The sequence below is a fragment of the Girardinichthys multiradiatus genome, chromosome 14 (genome assembly GCF_021462225.1).
Source record: "Girardinichthys multiradiatus isolate DD_20200921_A chromosome 14, DD_fGirMul_XY1, whole genome shotgun sequence".
Taxonomy (NCBI): domain Eukaryota; kingdom Metazoa; phylum Chordata; class Actinopteri; order Cyprinodontiformes; family Goodeidae; genus Girardinichthys; species Girardinichthys multiradiatus.
The window spans coordinates 9,047,242-9,064,992 of record NC_061807.1 but is presented as its reverse complement, the minus strand read 5'-3'; the positions used below and the strand labels follow the sequence as shown (position 1 = coordinate 9,064,992).

The 17,751-nt window shown below is 43.5% G+C and overlaps 1 protein-coding gene across 1 annotated transcript in view; it reads right to left on the bottom strand.

The window, feature by feature from the left end:
- Positions 1-11,047: 11,047 nt before the first annotated feature.
- Positions 11,048-17,751, bottom strand: part of LOC124881011 (low affinity immunoglobulin gamma Fc region receptor II-a-like) — a 38,991-nt gene continuing 32,287 nt past the window's right edge. Inside the window, exon 8 of the mRNA XM_047386493.1 lies at positions 11,048-11,202. Coding sequence (XP_047242449.1) covers positions 11,048-11,202 — 155 coding nt within the window. The remainder of the gene's footprint in view (positions 11,203-17,751) is intronic.

Here is a 17,751-nt window from a genome sequence, read left to right as displayed (position 1 = left end):
GATCTTGCGTTTTAGGAAGTGGATACTGATCCACATTTAACCACGGATTAATGGTGACTTTGTAGTCTCCACACAATCATACACTGTCATCCTTTTTAGGTACACACACTATCGGAGCAGCCCACTCACTATAACTAATAGGTGAAATAACCCCTTCCGCCTCCAACTTAGTCAGTTCCCTGTCCACAGCTTCTCTTAATGCATATGGCACATTTCTCGCTTTATGGAACTTTGGTACTGCTTCCCGAGCTACATGTAGCTTGGCTTGGATATCTTTTGTTGGGACCCACAGCCATGGATTTCAACATTAAACTCCAGTACAGACTTTTCTGGAACTTTGAAAATAAAGTGCATTAACCTTCTTCCGGCACAGCCAGGAAACGGGATAACTGCGGACTTCCTGTGACGCCACTACCCAAATAAAAGCACAGCTGTTGCTACATCCGCCCTCTTCCACACGGCCTTCCAGAGGGACTGGATAGGAGGGACAAAGCGCGCTGATGTCTCTTTGCTGGCAAAAAGACAAACTCTTCAAACTGGATCCAAGCAGGTCATACGATCATCGATCATATGCAAAGTTAAGTACGAATGAAATACTGTCTGTGTATCCGGTATTTTCATTCATGAATGGGGTAATTAAGGTACAAGCATTGCTTGACTGTCTCTCCGAGCCCTGTAGGAGCAAGCTGTGTTCGAGAGAAGCCCCTGCAAAGACGCGGTCTCCCAGTATGGAAGGAAGACAGCAGAGACCGCAGCGGACAGGACGGGCCGCCCAGCTACAGCTCCGGAGGTAACCCTTTTGTTCATATAGCGAATGCACCTTCAACCCCGAGGTTAGCTGAAAGCTAACCGCTTGTTGACTGTGGACGTTTCTTCAAGCTTCCTCCCTTGGACAACGTTTCCTCACCATGGTTCATGAGGTTAGGTGTTTTGGGCAGAGACAGATTTAGGATGAAATGATCTAAACGTTTTTCATTTTATGAAGTTTGTGTGAAACTCGGCTATCTTAGTGCTAGCAGGCTATCTGCAGCACACGTGCTCAGGTTTTGTTCTTTGTATGTTTTTAAAGTTAAGACAAACTTTATTTAAAGGGTGATTTTAAACAGAACATTGCTCATAACGCGCTGTCCACGCTTATGCATTTTAACCCTTTTATTAACCTGGTATTTTAAAGGTGTGTTTGATTCTGGTGCTAAGCCATTAGCTTCTTTTGTTAGCTCAAATGCTAACCGGTAAGAACACGTGCTTGCTACTAAAGAGTATTTAACAGAAAGGTTGTTAGTTTTCAAGCTAGTGAATAATAGTCCCTAAACATTATTTTACTTAATCTGATAACTAAGTAAACACCATTAAGCCCCATTTCTCCAGAAAGATTTGGCTCGTTTCCAAAATACTCCCTTCATAATATTTCTTCAAATATTATTTAAATAAATAAAGGCAGTTAATTAGACACCGTTGAGAATTAGTCATCCAGAAGGTTGGTTTTATTCAGCAAATCATTATTTAAAACATTATTTTATTAAAATAATATTTTATCTGATCTTGCATTGTGAATGGTTGTCTAAAGGTTGCTGATTATTTCCTAAGTTAGTTCCAAGACTAACTTAACTTCACTTCCAGATTCTTCAAGATAATCCTTGGTTCTCAAACATAAACATTGCATGGTAATGTTGCATCACTCTTTTTGGTCATAATTATCAATCATCTTTAATCAACTTGTTTATATTGTACATAGTCCATTAGTCTTCATTATTCTTTAATTCTACTTGGTAGTTTAGTTAAATTGTTTTAGCGACTTTGAGTTGACTTATTTTTGTTAATAAATTCTTGTATTTTAAGAAATTGTGTGAATTCATTCCATATATGTGCAGAGTTTATGCTGTTCAATAATGTCAGAGCTCGTCTCACATCTTTCTATTTTGTTCTAATACCATCACCTAACTGGGCTGGTATTCACAGAACAATCCTTAACAGACCCAAATATTATTTGATAAAATATTAAAATATTAATATTAAATATTAAATAATATTCTCAGATTCATAATTACAACATCTTCTCTGAGCAGAGGGAGAGAGAGGGGGGGGGGGTTGAAGAGTTCCACGCGTCCGCGGATACTCAGCAAAATAGTCCGTTTTCTTCCTTGGTGGCCCCCTTGGCAGAAAAGTAGAAACATTATGACGGACCGTCACTAGTCGACTGGTACAAAAACAAGAAGGAAAATTGCGTCCCCTTGAAAACTCAGTGGTTTTTGGTTACGTGTTAAACTCACCTCTTCAATCGGTAAAGTTGAAAACTTACAAGCCTTCTTATTCCTTTAAGCTTAATTCACTTAGTTTTCTCATTGGACAACGGTGGAGAATAAACGAAAAATCCACGTGGGACTTCTACTTCAGAGTGATACGCTTCAGTTGCTGGTCCGGTTTCCAGCTTGAAAAGCAAATGGTGGGCTGTCTCATACTAATATAGTATACATATACTTACATAGTTGACGGTGGCCTCAGGGCTGCGACGCCCCCGTCTTATCAACCGCAGTGCCCGCTGGGATTTGTAGGAACAGACTATCCTGCGGTACAAAATGGCCGATGACGCTGGAAAGGCATAGTGGCCTCCAGCAACGTGCAAATGGTCCAATATTCAGCAAAGAAGTGGTCCAACACTAGGAACCACCAGTAAACCTGCAGTCTGAGAACGAAGTGCTCTGTTAGGAACATGTGGACCAATCAGATCTCTGATGTATGATGGAGCTAGATCATTAAGGGCTTTATATGTGAGGAGGAGAATTTTTAATTCTATTCTGGATTTAACAGGGAGCCAATGAAGGGAAGCTAAAGTAGGAGAAATATGATCTCTCTTTTTAATTTTCATCAGAACTCTTGCTGCAGCATTTTGAATCAGCTGAAGGCTTTTAACTGCATTTTGTGGACATCCTGATAGTAAAGAATTACAATAGTCCAGCCTTGAAGTAACAAATGCATGGACTAGTTTTTCAGCGTCACTCCTGGACAGGATATTTCTAATTTTGGCAATGTTCCACAGGTGAAAGAAGGAAATCCTAGAAACCTGTTTAATGTAGGATTTAAATGACATGTCCTGGTCAAAAGTAACACCAAGGTTTTTTACTTTATTACTGGAGGTAAATTTAATGCCATCCAGGTTAAGTGATTGACTAAGCAGTTTCTCTTTTAAAGACTCCGGTCCAAAGACGACAACTTAAGTCTTGTCTGAATTTAGAAGCAGAATATTTAAAGTCATCCAAGTTTTTATATCTTCAAGACATGCTTGTAGTCTATCTAACTGGTTGGGCTCATCAGGATTCATGGATAAGTAAAGCTGAGTATCATCAGCGTAAAAGTGAAAGTTTATCCTATGCTGCCTGATAATTTGACCTATATATAGCATATATATAGTAAAGAGACTGATTCTCCGATCAGTAATGACCGCACCTCATTGAAGTCTTGTTCACTGGCGATTGGCAGCTGGAAGGGGAGCACAGAGGATTCAGTGGCTAGTATCTGGGTACCACCTGGTGTCATGTTGCCCTCAGCCAACTCGTTCTTGATGAACTACACATCTCTGGACAGATCCTTCACCACCACAAGTGCTTCAACGAGCACTGAAGTTATCTTGTGGATGGCAAGGTCTTCAGAAGAAAGTGAGAAATAAAAATAACCTGCAGATGACACATGAGGAATAAACCATGTCCAATAGACTTGCCTTTCAAAAGCTGCCCGTCATCGCCACCATCTGTGTGGTTCTGTCTGTAAAACACAAACATTCATGCAACTTAATCGTTGCACACATTTTGAAAGGTTCGGCACGCGTGTGTAAAACTGATAGGAATTTTATTTGAGTTAGAAATGTTAGTGTTTTTTCAACAGGGAACAGTTTGTTCCCTGCAGCTCTTTAACAGAAAGGGAATTTTCTGTATCCAATCAGGAGAGAACGTAGATAAAACGAATCCACAGGACCACAATGGAAACAAGTCTCTGAGGCCCTTGTGTTATGTTTGGCTTTTAAGCAATATTTTATAACGGTAGAAACTATTAATAAAGTATTCAATCAAAGAGGTGGAGTGAACAAAGAATGGAGCAATCATCATGATCTGAATAGAGATCCAACCTTTCAAACATAAACATCATAAAATGTCCACAAATGTTAGATGGCAGTCTTGTTCACTTACCATTGCAACCATGATTAGACACTGAATGCATTGGATCATACGGGTGGACGTTGTTCCCTCTCAAGCCTAGAGGGAAAAACAAAACCAAAAAACTAAAAACATGACCAGTGTAATTGAGATTGTCTACAAATACATCACTTTACATTTATGTAGTAAATTAGGTTCCTTAGTGAGGAATACAACGGGACACCATTTTGTCTCTGCTGTGGAACACCAGGTGGGGTGTTGTACTTTGTTGCTGTGGGGCCTGGAGCTGCTGGTACTGGGTACAGTGGGCAGTAGAAAATCCTGGCATCTCAGCTGAAACACACAGTAGGAAATACACAAAGCAGTGATGTTATGCTCTTACCCAGGGATAAAATAAATGGATGAAAGCAAAATGCACCGCCCCAATTATCACTTTAATAAAAAATGACATAAAGACAATACGAGGCAATACAGAGATTTTAGACATCCCAGAATATTATGTTGCGAGACTGCTTGATAACTTAAGTTGTGACTCAAACATGGTGGAAATTGTACAGGCTGCTCAATATAAAAGCATTTTGTACAACCACACATTTATTATTGTGACACTGCTGGCAAGTTGTGAAGGCTTTGGATTTTTGTAGTGGGCTGGAGTTTATCTTGCAATGCATACACATTGTGATGTCTTTTGTTGCATGGATGATCCCAGCCAGCTCCTCATAAGGATGCTGATATGGGTTCACTTACTGTTATTTGGACCAGGAGTCTGCAACTCTTCTAAATAGCTGTATGCCATCCAATAAATCTGAAAAAGGTAAGTCAGAGTGAGAATTGAAGATGCTACAAATCGTGTTTAAACAGTTATCAGTTGACATTTTAACATTCATAGCAACATTGCATTCATTGCAGGCTCTAGACCTAGTAGCCGCACAGCTGGAGGCTTGCCAGATTTTAGCACCTCACGAAACTGGTTCAATTCTGAGGTCCATCCTACAACATTTTAGTTGGCATGTTATTCATAATGTAAATATTTTTGCCTAAAACTATATAGAATAACTACAAGAAATGCAAATGTCCAATCAAATTAAAATGCTCAATTTTTGTTGGTAAAATGTTAGACATAATTTGTTTTTTAACTGTGTAGCAGTGAGCAGTTCCATATAAAATTAATGCATCAATACCTGGGAAAGCAACATCAGGTGGTTTGGCAAACCGTTTTCTTTTGGCATCGCCACTCGAGTGGTCATCCGAGTCCAAGCCCACACACTACTGATTTGGCCTAAAAAAAAAAAAATCAATACACATGTAATACATGTACTTATGATCACTTTACCAAAGTGAACACTGTACCTGGATCTTCTTCTCTGGTGGATATCTCCTTCCTCCTCAGATTGGATTTTAGAGGTCCGACACATTGTTGAGGTGAGCTTGGTCTCTTGTTTTTGGCTTCATCAAGGGTTTCTGGAAAGAGCAGATGGAAAATGCCAATTCATATATCTGCAGTCCACTGTTGAACCAAAAAATCTGATAAAAATCACATCTGTGTGAAGCGCTCTTATCATCCGCCAGCATACATCATCTCATTCTGGCCAATCACAATTTGGTTCCTCACTTTTGTCTTCAATGATTGTGTTTTCACAGAACATTAAAGCTTGACATAGGATGTACTAGCGTGCCTCAAAAATATATATACTGTATACTTGGTTAAATGTAACCAACTAAACCAACTGTGGCATCTGTGATCTCATGTCCCAATAGGTGAACATACTTGAAAATAAGCAAATATTGAGTGAACTGATCTAAACTCTCACAAGCTCACATGACATCATGAGCTTGTAGAACAGCTGTGTATGTGCTGCACCAATTACTCACCACACATAGTAAGGACGCGTACATCCTTATAGGCAATCCATTTATCATCTGGTTGCAATCCATCTCAAAGGGCTTTTTGGAGTGTTATGTGTTTAGGGCCCATAACAGCATCTGTTCCTCAGCTTTAAACCAGCTCTCTAGAACTACTGGTGTCCCACAACTGACCACAGTACCACCACACCATTCATCTTCAAAGGCCCGGGATGAAATGAGAATTACTCATAATGATCTCTCCTTACAAGCCACTCCCATACGCTCCAAACATGTTATTTGTGAACACGATATTGTGCTAACTTTATTCATGAGGTAATTTATGCCCTGAAATCTGACCTTTGGGTCAGTGTGTCAATAATAGTTACTGCACTTTGGCTTGGACCTTGGTAGGGCAGTATGATTATACTGCTAAATGAAGTAGCGGGATTGCAATGGCATCATCTCCATCACATTTGCGCTTGATGTAGCCCAGTTTACCTATCCCTATATCTTCTTCAAGCCACCGACCTTGTATGTACCAATGTATGATGATTCACAGGGATACCTGTAGTATGGCTGTTTGTGTCTGTACCTTCTGTAAATTATTTATACATCTTCCTCTGATTTAACAATATTCTGTACTAATGCAAATCTGCTCCAACCTCAACACAGCTGTCTCCTTCCTTTGTGGACAAAGTAAACCGATGAGTGGAGACCGTCCTGTACTGTTGTGAAGAAATAAACCGTTGGGGGACAGGCCCATCAATGTGGAGGTTACACAAAATAGGATGATCTGTAGGACATGGGAATCCAACATGTGGAGTTTCAGACAACCTTTTAACTACCTGTTGTAGTGGCTGATGGGACTTGCATAGAAGATGGTCAATTTGACCAAGACAGTTCTCACAAAGGAATCCTGTGATATTATCTAGACTGCCAAACTTCCTGTATTCCTCAGCAAAATGAATAAGCCGGTGTACGTTATACACAATTTAATCTTTTCCATACAATTCCCCAAAGTGTTCAACAAAAGAAACCATCAACTTGTGCACAAAGACTAACATTTCCTCGGAAATACTAGGGGACAGCAACAAGTACATTGCAACAGAAAACAACATGAAGATGTCGTACAGCTCACTGGGGAGGGAATCCTTCAAAACAACAGGACCCCAATACAACATAAAGGATTGCAACTCAGTAGCTTTCCAGTGATCCATCTCTGACAGTCCCCTTGGTTTACAGGCAATTTGATGTACAGATTTCTTCCTTTATTTGTGATGCCCCAGCCAGAGCTTATATTAAGCAGACCAGAGCATTTAATGGCTATTCGGGTTGTGACAAGTGTTTTCAGGAGGGTATATGGAGGAATAAAATGACATCCTGAAACAAAAGTCAGACTTAGGATAGACTCCAGTTTCTCAGACATGGTTGATGAGGAACATCACATTGGGAAGAGCCCTTTATCTGGTTTAGTTAAGATGGTTTCTATGTTTCCAAATGATTACATGCATCTCTGTTGCCTTGGAGTTACAAGGAAACTGCTTAATATATGGTTAAAGGGGAAACATTTGGCAACAAGGGTTCCTTCCCAAACTGTAGAAGCCATTTCAGATAAACTGCTAAAGCTACGTTCCTACATGCCTTGTGAATTTAACTGTCATTAGAAATAATGCCATTTATTAGACAGTACATTCTGAAGATATTTGACAAACTGCTCTAGGTACTCAGAAACACTCTTTGGCTTGCTTAGACCATAGTCACATTTGAGACATCCAAGTATGGGCCAAAACTAAGTACGGGCAAAAAAACTAAAGTTTAGAACTTTTGAATAAAGGTAAACCATCTATATTAAACTGTAAATTAAGAGTAGTCATAGTTGCCAGTAAACGCAAACATGCCAACCGTGTTAGCACCCCTTTGACTATACCAAAACTATAGTATTGTCCCCCTTGAATATTAGTAGTAGGCACATTTTTCTGTGTTCCAAGCAACGTTCTCCCATCTTTGGGAAGGGTGGGGTGAAACATCTTCAAAATAGACAGCAAAGATCATAGTGCAAGCATAGAGACTGAATAGGATTTTGCCCAATATTTTAAACTTGTCATGAGGAAATCTTCATTGTGCTCATCACTGACGAACACATGTTGAGGCTCAATTTCATCATCCTCACCTATACTTTCATAATGTGCATCTGACTCACTTGGCGAGTCAATATTTTCACTCTGATCACTGATAGGTAGTGGTCTGTTTACTGGCAAGTCTGAAGTAGTTGATAAATCTAGCAGGCACTCATAAGAGGCTGCAACAGGATCTGCGCTCCCTTAACAGAGGCGATTTTTCCTTGAATTAGCAGCAACAATTAACTTATCATCAGTGAAGATTTCCTGCTCTGTCTCTCTCACTAATTTGTTAACTCTACGTCTTTTAGCCCGAGAATAAGACGACGTCTTAGAGTGATCTGCAGCCACATGTCTTGGACACTCGGGTGAAGAGGGAAGCAGAGCTTTCCACTGACCATTACCTGGTGGTTAGCTGGCTCCAATGGTGGGGGAGGATGCTGATCAGACCTGGCAGACCCAAATGAATCTTGAGGGTCTGCTGGGAACACCTGGCAGAGTCTCCCTTGAGGCGGAGCTTCAACTCCCTCCTCCGGGAGAGCTAGAAAGGTGGAGAACATTGAGTCCGAGTGGGCCATGTTCCGTGCCTTCATTGCCAAGGCGGCTTACCGGAGCTGTGGTCGCAAGGTTGTTGGTGCCTGTCGCTACGGCAATCCCCGAACCTGCTGGTGGACTCCGGCGCTGAGGGATGCTGTCAGGCCTTGTTGCTGAATAGCGCTATATAAATAAACTTGACTTGACTTGACTTAGAGGATTCCTATCGGGTCTTTTTGGCCTGTGGGACTCCGGAAGCAGCTGATGGGTACCGGCAGTCCAAGTGGTATGTGGCTCGGGTGGTTGCTGAGGCAAAAACTCGGGCGAGGGAGGAGAGGCCATGGAAAACAACTTCCGTACTGCTTCAAGGCGATTCTGGTCCACCATCAAGCGTCTCAGTACTTCGAAGACCCCCTCAATTCCACCGGCACGTCTTCCACTGAGGAAGCAGAGCCTGGAGATCTTGGGGTGGGCTCTCCAATCTCTGGTGCTGAGGTCACTGAGGTGATTAAAAAGCTTTTCTGTGGTAAGGCCCGGGGGTGGATGGGAGTTCCTTAAGGCTCTGGATGATGTAGGGTTGTGTTGGCTAACGCCACTTTGCAGCAGAGTCACACTCTTAAGCCAAGCCTCCCTGGTAAGGTCTATTCGGGGGTTCTGGAGAAGAGGGTCCATCGGACAGTTGAACCTTGGATTTAGGAAGAGCAGTGTGGTTTTTGTCCTGGCCGTGGAACACTGGACCAGCTCTACACCCTCAGCAGGGTCTTGGAGGATGCATGGGAGTTCGCCCAACCAGTCTACATGTGCTTTGTGGACTTGGAGAAGATGTTTGACCGTGTCCCTCAGGGGATCCTGGATCTTTAACCTCAGCAGGATCCACCATAGGGTTAGGGTGCCTTGCTCTGTTTCTAGTTCAGAGTTGCAACAGCGACTGATTCCTTTAAGTTCTAAGACCATGGGATTTCTAGCCATCTTTAAAAGAGTCGAGAGTTTGCTGGATTTGTGAGAAAAAGCTGTGCTGTGGAGAATAAAGGTGGACTTCACTATCTGGATCAAGTATTTCCTGATTTTCCAAAGTAAACACCTGATAGAAGAGGTCTAAGGCATGCTTGTAGACATCTCTCCACATCCTCTCTATTCTGTGATAAAGATTACATTGACAATGTTAATTCATGTTATGTATATCTTAAAGATTTGAAAACTTGTCCAATAGTAACTGTATTTATTGCTGATTATGAAAACCTCTGCCTGTGAGGCGAGTTCCTTCCAGCTCCTCTGTTCATGATCTTAAATTCTGCTCCCTTTACGTTTTCCCCTCCTTCATCAGACCGTACTCAACATGGTGGTCCATACTGTTCAACGGCTGCATAAGCATCCAACCTAGGTAATATTAATAATAACAATGATAAATCAAACAAACTAATTCAGTTTATTACACTCTCTCAAAGAAAATTAAGTACATTTTTAAAATGTAATGTAAGAAAATTATAATTAAATTTTAGTGCAGTGAAAACATTATGACTAAATGTTGGGAGGACAGTCTTCGCTGAAGTCTCTTGCAATTATAAAAAATGTCCATCATGACGTGCACTCAGCTGTTTGCTAATGGTGGTTAGCTGAAGGCCCTAGCTGCTACCGGCAGTAAACACAGCAGGAGCCATGGCAACCGTGAATTATTTTGGCATATTGAAGGAGAGAGAATGTATCAATATGTCCAGAGAGCAGTGTTTCTCTATAACATTTACGTTTGTGCACCATTTATTGCTTGTCTAGAGTCTGTATCCTCTGCTCTTACCAGAGTCTAAGGGGCCTTTAAGACAGGATGGTGTGCTTGTGTGCGCCGCGGTCAAAGTTAAACTATCTTGAACATTTACCACGGCATGCGCTGGAGCTTGCAAAATGGTGCACTGCGTTCCGCTTGCGATTTGCTTGGCGCGGCAATAAACCACCCTTGCACGGCGCAAGCCACTGAAAATAACTGTGACGTTCTCCTCTAAGACTGGCCACCACAGTAATGCCACAAATCGCTCGCCAAGTGTTAAATTAGCTTAAACTTATCTCTGAATAATGCTCAGTTAATAATGCTAAGTCACCGTAAATAAGACAGACAACATGCCAGTAGAAAGATTGCTAGTGTAGCGTAGTTGTTTCTGTGTTGTGTCTTGTGGGAATAACAGCCAGACAGCAGCTCACTTGAAGGCACATTTAATGCTCCTGCATAAAGGTAACAGAACAATCGTCAGAAAACAGGCTCTATCTCATGACAGTTTTCCACAGCGCCTTCTCTCACGGAGTCCAAAAGCAGAGGCGGAGCTAGAGAGGGGGCCGGGGGGGCACTGGACTCCCCTGAAATTGGATTGGCCCCCCAGGTGCCCCCCCAGATGATTAACATGTAACAACACCAGGTCATTTCTCTATAGTAGTAAGTGCCATGTAACTTCCTCCATTTTCACTGTGTAACAAGGGGAAGGACCAGCTGGTGGTGGCAATGCGCAACTTCAGGTTTTTGCCAACCATCAATAAACCCCAGAAGAAGAAGAGCCACTTAAAGAAGATGAGACCTGCGAGGAGAAGAAGTACAACCTGTTTGACTCCAAGATAACATACCAGATAAACAACATCAAAGTAAGTTTAACGGTGGTTTCCAGATAAGGCAATGTTTAAAATAACTTTTGAGTTACATAGGAGATCATGTTTGGTAGTTCAGCAATAACTACTAGTCTCGAAAATCAAACTAACGTTACCCGGCGTCTACAGACAGCAGCTCCACATTTATGTCTTCATTTAACACGGGTTGTCGCGCGTAAATGTGTTTCTCTAATGATTTAGAAGCAATGAAACTAGCAGACAGCGGATTGTTGCTCTGATGGTTAGGTGAAAAGTAACGCGATTATGCTTCCCTGTTAAGAAGCTGAAAAGTTTTGTTCAAAGGTTCAGAACTTCCTAGGTGTTCCATGCAAATAAACCTTACTTACTAACAGTTTGAGTACTCAATTTACAGCTACAATCGGGCTCGCCTCCCCGAACAGCGTTTGCTCTGGAACCCATCTCCTTGAGAGGGGCTGGACTCTCTGCTACTCTGGAGTGGCCAACGGGGAGAGGCGGCGAGCTGGGGTGGATTTGCTTGTCGCCCCCCAGCTCAGCCGTCTAGTGTTGGGGTTTACCCCAGTGGATGAGAGGGTCGCATCCCTGCGCCTTCGGGTTGGGGAGAGGTCTCTGACTATCATTTCAGCCTACGGGCCAGGTGGTAGTGCGGAGGACCCGGACTTTTGGCGTCCCTGTCGGGGTGCTGGATAGTGCTCCTCCCGGGGACTCCATTATTCTGCTGGGGGACTTCAACGCCCACGTGGGAAATGACAGTGACACCTGGAGAGGCGTGATCGGGAGGAATTGCCTCCCCGATCTGAACCCAAGCGGTGTTTTGTTATTGGACTTCTGTGCTAGTCACGGATTGTCCATAATGAACACTATGTTCAAACATAAGGGTGTCCATCAGTGCACTTGGCACCAGGATACAGGCAGGAGGTCAATGATCGACTTTGTTGTTGTATCATCAGACCTTCGGCCTTGTTTTGGACCCTCGCGTGAAGAGAAGGGCTGAGCTGTCCACTGATCACCACCTGGTGGTGAGTTGGATCCGCTGGGGGAGGAGAAAGCCGGACAGACTTGGCAGGCCCAAGCGCATAGTGAGGGTCTGCTGGGAACATCTGGCGGACCCCTTGGCCAGGGATGTATTCAACTCTCACCTCCGGGAGAGCTTTGACCAGATTCCGAGGGATGTTGGAGACATAGAGTCCGAGTGAACCATGTTCTCCGCATCTATTGTCAATGCTGCCGCCCGTAGCTGCGGCCGTAAGGTCTGCGGTGCCTGTCGCGGCGGCAATCCCCGAACCCGGTGGTGGACACCGGCAGTAAGGGATGCTGTCAAGCTGAAGAAGGAGTCCTATCAGCTGTGGTTGGCTTGTGGGACTCCTGAGGCAGCTGACGGGTACTGTGGGGCCAAGCGTGCCGCGGCCCAGGCAGTGGCTGAAGCAAAAACTTGGACCTGGGAGGAGTTCGGTGAGGCCATGGAGCAGGACTACCGGTTGGCCCCGAAGCGATTCTGGCAAACCGTCCGGCGCCTCAGGAGGGGGAAGCAGTGCTTCGCCAACACTGTTTACAGTGGGGGTGGGGAGCTGCCGACCTCGACTGGGGACATTATTGGGCGGTGGAAGGAGTACTTCGAGGATCTCCTCAATCCTGCCATCATGCATTCCCTGGTGGAAACAGAGGCTGGGGACTCAGGGTTGGACTCTTTCATCACCCGGGCTGAAGTCACCGAGGTGGTTAAAAAGCTCCGCGGTGGCAGGGCTTCGGGGGTGGATGAGATCTGCCCTGAGTACCTGAAGTCTTTGGATGTTGTGGGGCTGTCATGGATGACACGCCTCTTCAACATTGCGTGGCGGATGGGGACAGTGCCTCTGGACTGGCAGACTGGGGTGGTGGTCCCCCTACATAAGAAGGGTGACCGGAGGGTGTGTTCCAACTACAGGGGAATCACACTCCTCAGCCTCCCTGGTAAGGCCTACGCCAGGGTATTGGAGAGGAGAGTCCGGCCGTTAGTCGAACCCCGGCTTCAGGAGGAGCAGTGTGGTTTTCGTCCCGGCCGTGGAACACTGGACCAGCTCTATACCCTCTACAGGGGTCTCGAGGGTTCATGGGAGTTTGCCCAACCGGTCCACATGTGTTTTGTGTACCTGGAGAAAGACTTCGACTGTGTCCCTTGTGATGCCCTGTGGGGGGTGCTCCAGGAGTATGGAATCGGGGGCCCTTTACTAGGGGCCATCCGGTCTCTTTATAAGCGGAGCAGGAGTTTGGTTCGCATTGCTGGCACTAACTCGGACCTGTTCCGGCAAAGCTGCCCTTTGTCACCGGTCCTGTTCACAACTTTTATGGATAGGATTTCTAGGCGCAGCCAAGGGCCGGAGGGGGTCTGGTTTGGGGACTAGAGGATTTCGTCTCGTCTTTTTGCAGATGACGTGGTCCTGCTGGCCCCCTCTAGCCAAGACCTACAGCATGCACTGGGGCGGTTCGCAGCCGAGTGTGAAGCGGCTGGGATGAAGATCAGGTCCTCCAATTCCGAGGCCATGGTTCTCGGCCGGAAAAGGGTGGCTTGTCCTCTTCAGGTTGGAGGGGAGTTCCTGCCTCAAGTGGAGGAGTTTAAGTATCTCGGGGTCTTGTTCACAAGTGAGGGAAGAATGGAGCGGGAGATCGACAGACGGATCGGTGCGGCTGCCACAGTAATGGGGGCGCTGTGCCAGTCCATTGTGGTGAAGAGAGAGCTGAGCCGAAAAGCGAAGCTCTCGATTTACCGGTCGGCCTACATTCCTACCTTCACCTTTGGCCATGAACCTTGAGTCATGACCGAAAGAACGAGATCCCGGATACAAGCGGCTGAAATGAGCTTCCTCCGTAGGGTGGCTGGGCACTCCCTTAGAGATAGGGTGAGGAGCTCGGCCATCCGGGAAGGGCTCGGAGTAGAGCCGCTGCTCCTCCACATCGAGAGGAGCCAGTTGAGGTGGCTCGGGCATCTATACCGGATGCCTCCTGGACGCCTTCCTCGGGAGGTGTTCCAGGCATGTCCCACCTGGAGGAGGCCCAGGGGACGACCCAGGACACGCTGGAGGGACTATGTCTCTCGGCTGGCCTGGGAACGCCTTGGGCTCCCCCCGGAGGAGCTGGAGGAGGTGTATGGGGAGAGAGACGTCTGGGCGTCTCTGCTGAGTCTGCTGCCCCCGCGACCCGGTCCCGGATAAGCGGAAGACGATGACGACGACGACAGTTTGAGTACTCAGTTTACAGCTACAATCTGTTCACCATGACGTTTTTAGGTAATAAGAGGGGAATTGATAACATTGTGTAAGTAGTATTTGGAGTGATATGATTGATAATGAAAAGGCAGGGAGACAGGATACACGACTTCTTTTTAAAAGGAAGCAAATCAGGCACAAATCAAATAGAGTTCTGCTCTGGTATCAGCAGCCCTGATGGGTCCCATCCTGGGACCAGTCAGGAGAGGGAATGTTAGACACAAGCCAGCCAACCATCACCAGGTCAGAATATCTACAGAAACAGTCATTAACCAGATCAGTAATAACCTTCAGATTTCCATTATTTTGAAATGTTGTTTGCTGCTGATGTGTTGTTTATGATAAATTTGTGGTTGTATTTATTTTGAAAATACTCATTTTTGGTTTAATGTAGTTCTATCGAGGGAGGAGTCTGAAGCCACAGAGGCCTCTGCCTTTGACCAGGATGATGGTGAGCCAGTCCCACGAGATACCACTGACCCAGGGGCATATTTAGGGTCTTCAAAGATTGGGGGCTTTAGCCCAGACCCATTTTTCTTCCCCTTCCCTCTTTAAAATGTGTCCATTCAACTCTGTATTTATCCATTTTTCAAACTATTATATTTTATTTTTAGTAATTTTATTTGTTATACTGGATAAAATTTGATTACATATCAAATATGTAAGATATTACACTATGAGCACTCAACAAAGTTTTGTCAGGGGTTGAAAAGAACATTTATAAAAACCATCACCAACTGTTATTATATGTACTTTTTAAGTCAAATAAACATGCTCACAGAGTATTAGCTTATTTTATGTAACAAGAGACCTAAAAATGTAACCCAGGTTCCTTTGTAATTTGCCGATGGAGAACTCTGTGAGCCGCACTAATGGATCTGTTGTGTTCTGATATATGGAGATAGTTCTGCAGAAGAAAGTAAAGCCACCAGAGGGACCACCATTTCAGCTTGATTATTCCCAGAGTTATTTGCCCTCTGGTAGCTCCAACATCTTTGTGGTGAAAACATGAACTCAACTAAATATCAGATCGCTTATGTTAACAAAGTGAAATAACTTTTAAATAAGATTATATAAATAGTAATAACAATTAGCATTATCACTGCAAATAATAGTGTTGATATAATACATTAAACAAGAACGACTTAATTTCTGCCAACCGCTGCCTAGTAACCAAGCAACTTTAGTTGGAAGGTCACAAAATAGTGGTAATTCATTACAAGGTCTACTTTAAAATAAAATACATACGATACTGAAGCACAATGTAAGTTACTATGCAAAGCACAAGAAAAACTAAACACAATATTTAAAATGACTGGGTAATTTTAGTGCCTTTACAATAAATACTGAACACTGGCTCAAGAAGTTTCTGCTAATAAACAAATGACCAGCTGTACTCTTAAACTGATGATGGCTTCTCTACAGTGACATAGAGGGCAAGCATCACATCCAATAAACCTGTTGGTGCAGACTTTGCCACCTGTTGGCTGATACTGTCCTGCAGATGTATGATTTAATTTACACATTTTTTTCATGTGTTTCTTACCCGTTTTTCACTTCAGGTGTTTGTATGACTCACTGCTGTACTCATCTGGTTTGTTTGATGTCTCCCACTCTCCCACATTTTTTATAAAAGCTCTAAATAGGAATATACTTTAAATCAATTTTTAAAAATCAGTACAGAATTAGATGAATTCACTGATCCAATTTAACCTATACATTATTTTTTTTTACCAAAATGTAGAATTGCATGTGATTTTATCACAGTATTTAAAAAAAACTGACAAATTACAGCATAACCAAAATTTTATTTTATTGTCATAATACTGAAACATCTTTCATTCTCATGCTCAAGTCTTGTTTTTTAATCATGCCATGCCTGTCTTGCCTGCCCGTTTGTTTTGTTCCTGCCTTCTGCTGTGAGTGAGTTTTTGTTTTTTTATCATTAAAACCTTCTTCACTTACCATCACGCTGCCTGCTCGTCTGCATTCTGAGGTCCAATATCAAGTAAACCGTGACAGAACCGTGACAATTACATACTGCTTATTATTCTATGTGCAGACATGGACCAGAGAAGAACCTGGGTTAGTTTACCCTTTATGCACGCACCAAGCAGAAAGAACATCATGCAGAGGGTGTTGGAGCAGGCTTTAGAGAGGTGGAGAGAGTCTGCAGCTATGCACAAATCAATTCAACTCATTTCAGTTTATTTATATAGTGCCAATTCACAACATATGTTGTCTCAAGGAACTTCACAAAGTCAGGTACATAGATTAATCCTAACCATTGAACAGTTCAGTCAGATTCAGTTATTTATTCAAATTGGATAAAAAGCTTTTCTATCTAAGGAAACCCAGCAGATTGCATCCAGTCAGTGACTTGCAGCATTCATTCCTCCTGGATGAGCATGTAGAGACAGTGGACAGTCACTGGTGTTGACTTTGCAGCAATCCCTCATACTGAGCATGCATGTAGCGACAGTGGAGAGGAAAAACTCCCTTTTAACAGGAAGAAACCTCCAGCAGAACCAGAACCAGGCTCAGTGTGAGCGGCCATCTGCCACGACCGACTGGGGGTTTGAGAGAACAGAGCAGAGACACAAAGAGAACAAAGAAGCACTGATCCAGGAGTACTTTCTATGGGAAGGAAAAGTAAATGTTAATGGATGTAGCTCCTTTAGTCGTTTCATCTAGAAAGAAAGAACAGATAAACTCTGAGCCAGTTTTCAAGGTTAGAGTCTGAAAGAGAGCACATAGAGTTAGTTACAGTAGAAGCTCAGTCAGTAGCCATGTCTAGGAGAGAGAAAGGGTTAAACACTGAAAGACAGGGCCATGTGGATCATCGATAGAGGGTGAGCATTAAGTTGTTGCCAGCAGAAGCTTGGACGATGACCCTCTCCAGAAAGGTGTCACAGGTAGACACAGAGTCAGGCCAGGTGTAGCTTCTAGGAAGAGAAAAGAGAGAACAAGGTTAAAAGCTGAAATAACAGCAAACAATGCAAAATTGGAGAGTAGTGTGAGAATGTAGTGAAGAGGGTGAAAGTGGTCATTATGTCCTCCAGCAGCCTCAGCACTATACAGGTCCTTCTAAAAAAATTAGCATATTATGATAAAGTTCGTTATTTTCCATAATGTCATGATGAAAATTTAACATTGATATATTTTAGATTCATTGCACACTAACTGAAATATTTCAGGTCTTTTATTGTCTTAATACGGATGATTGTGGCATACAGCTCATGAAAACCCAAAATTCCTATC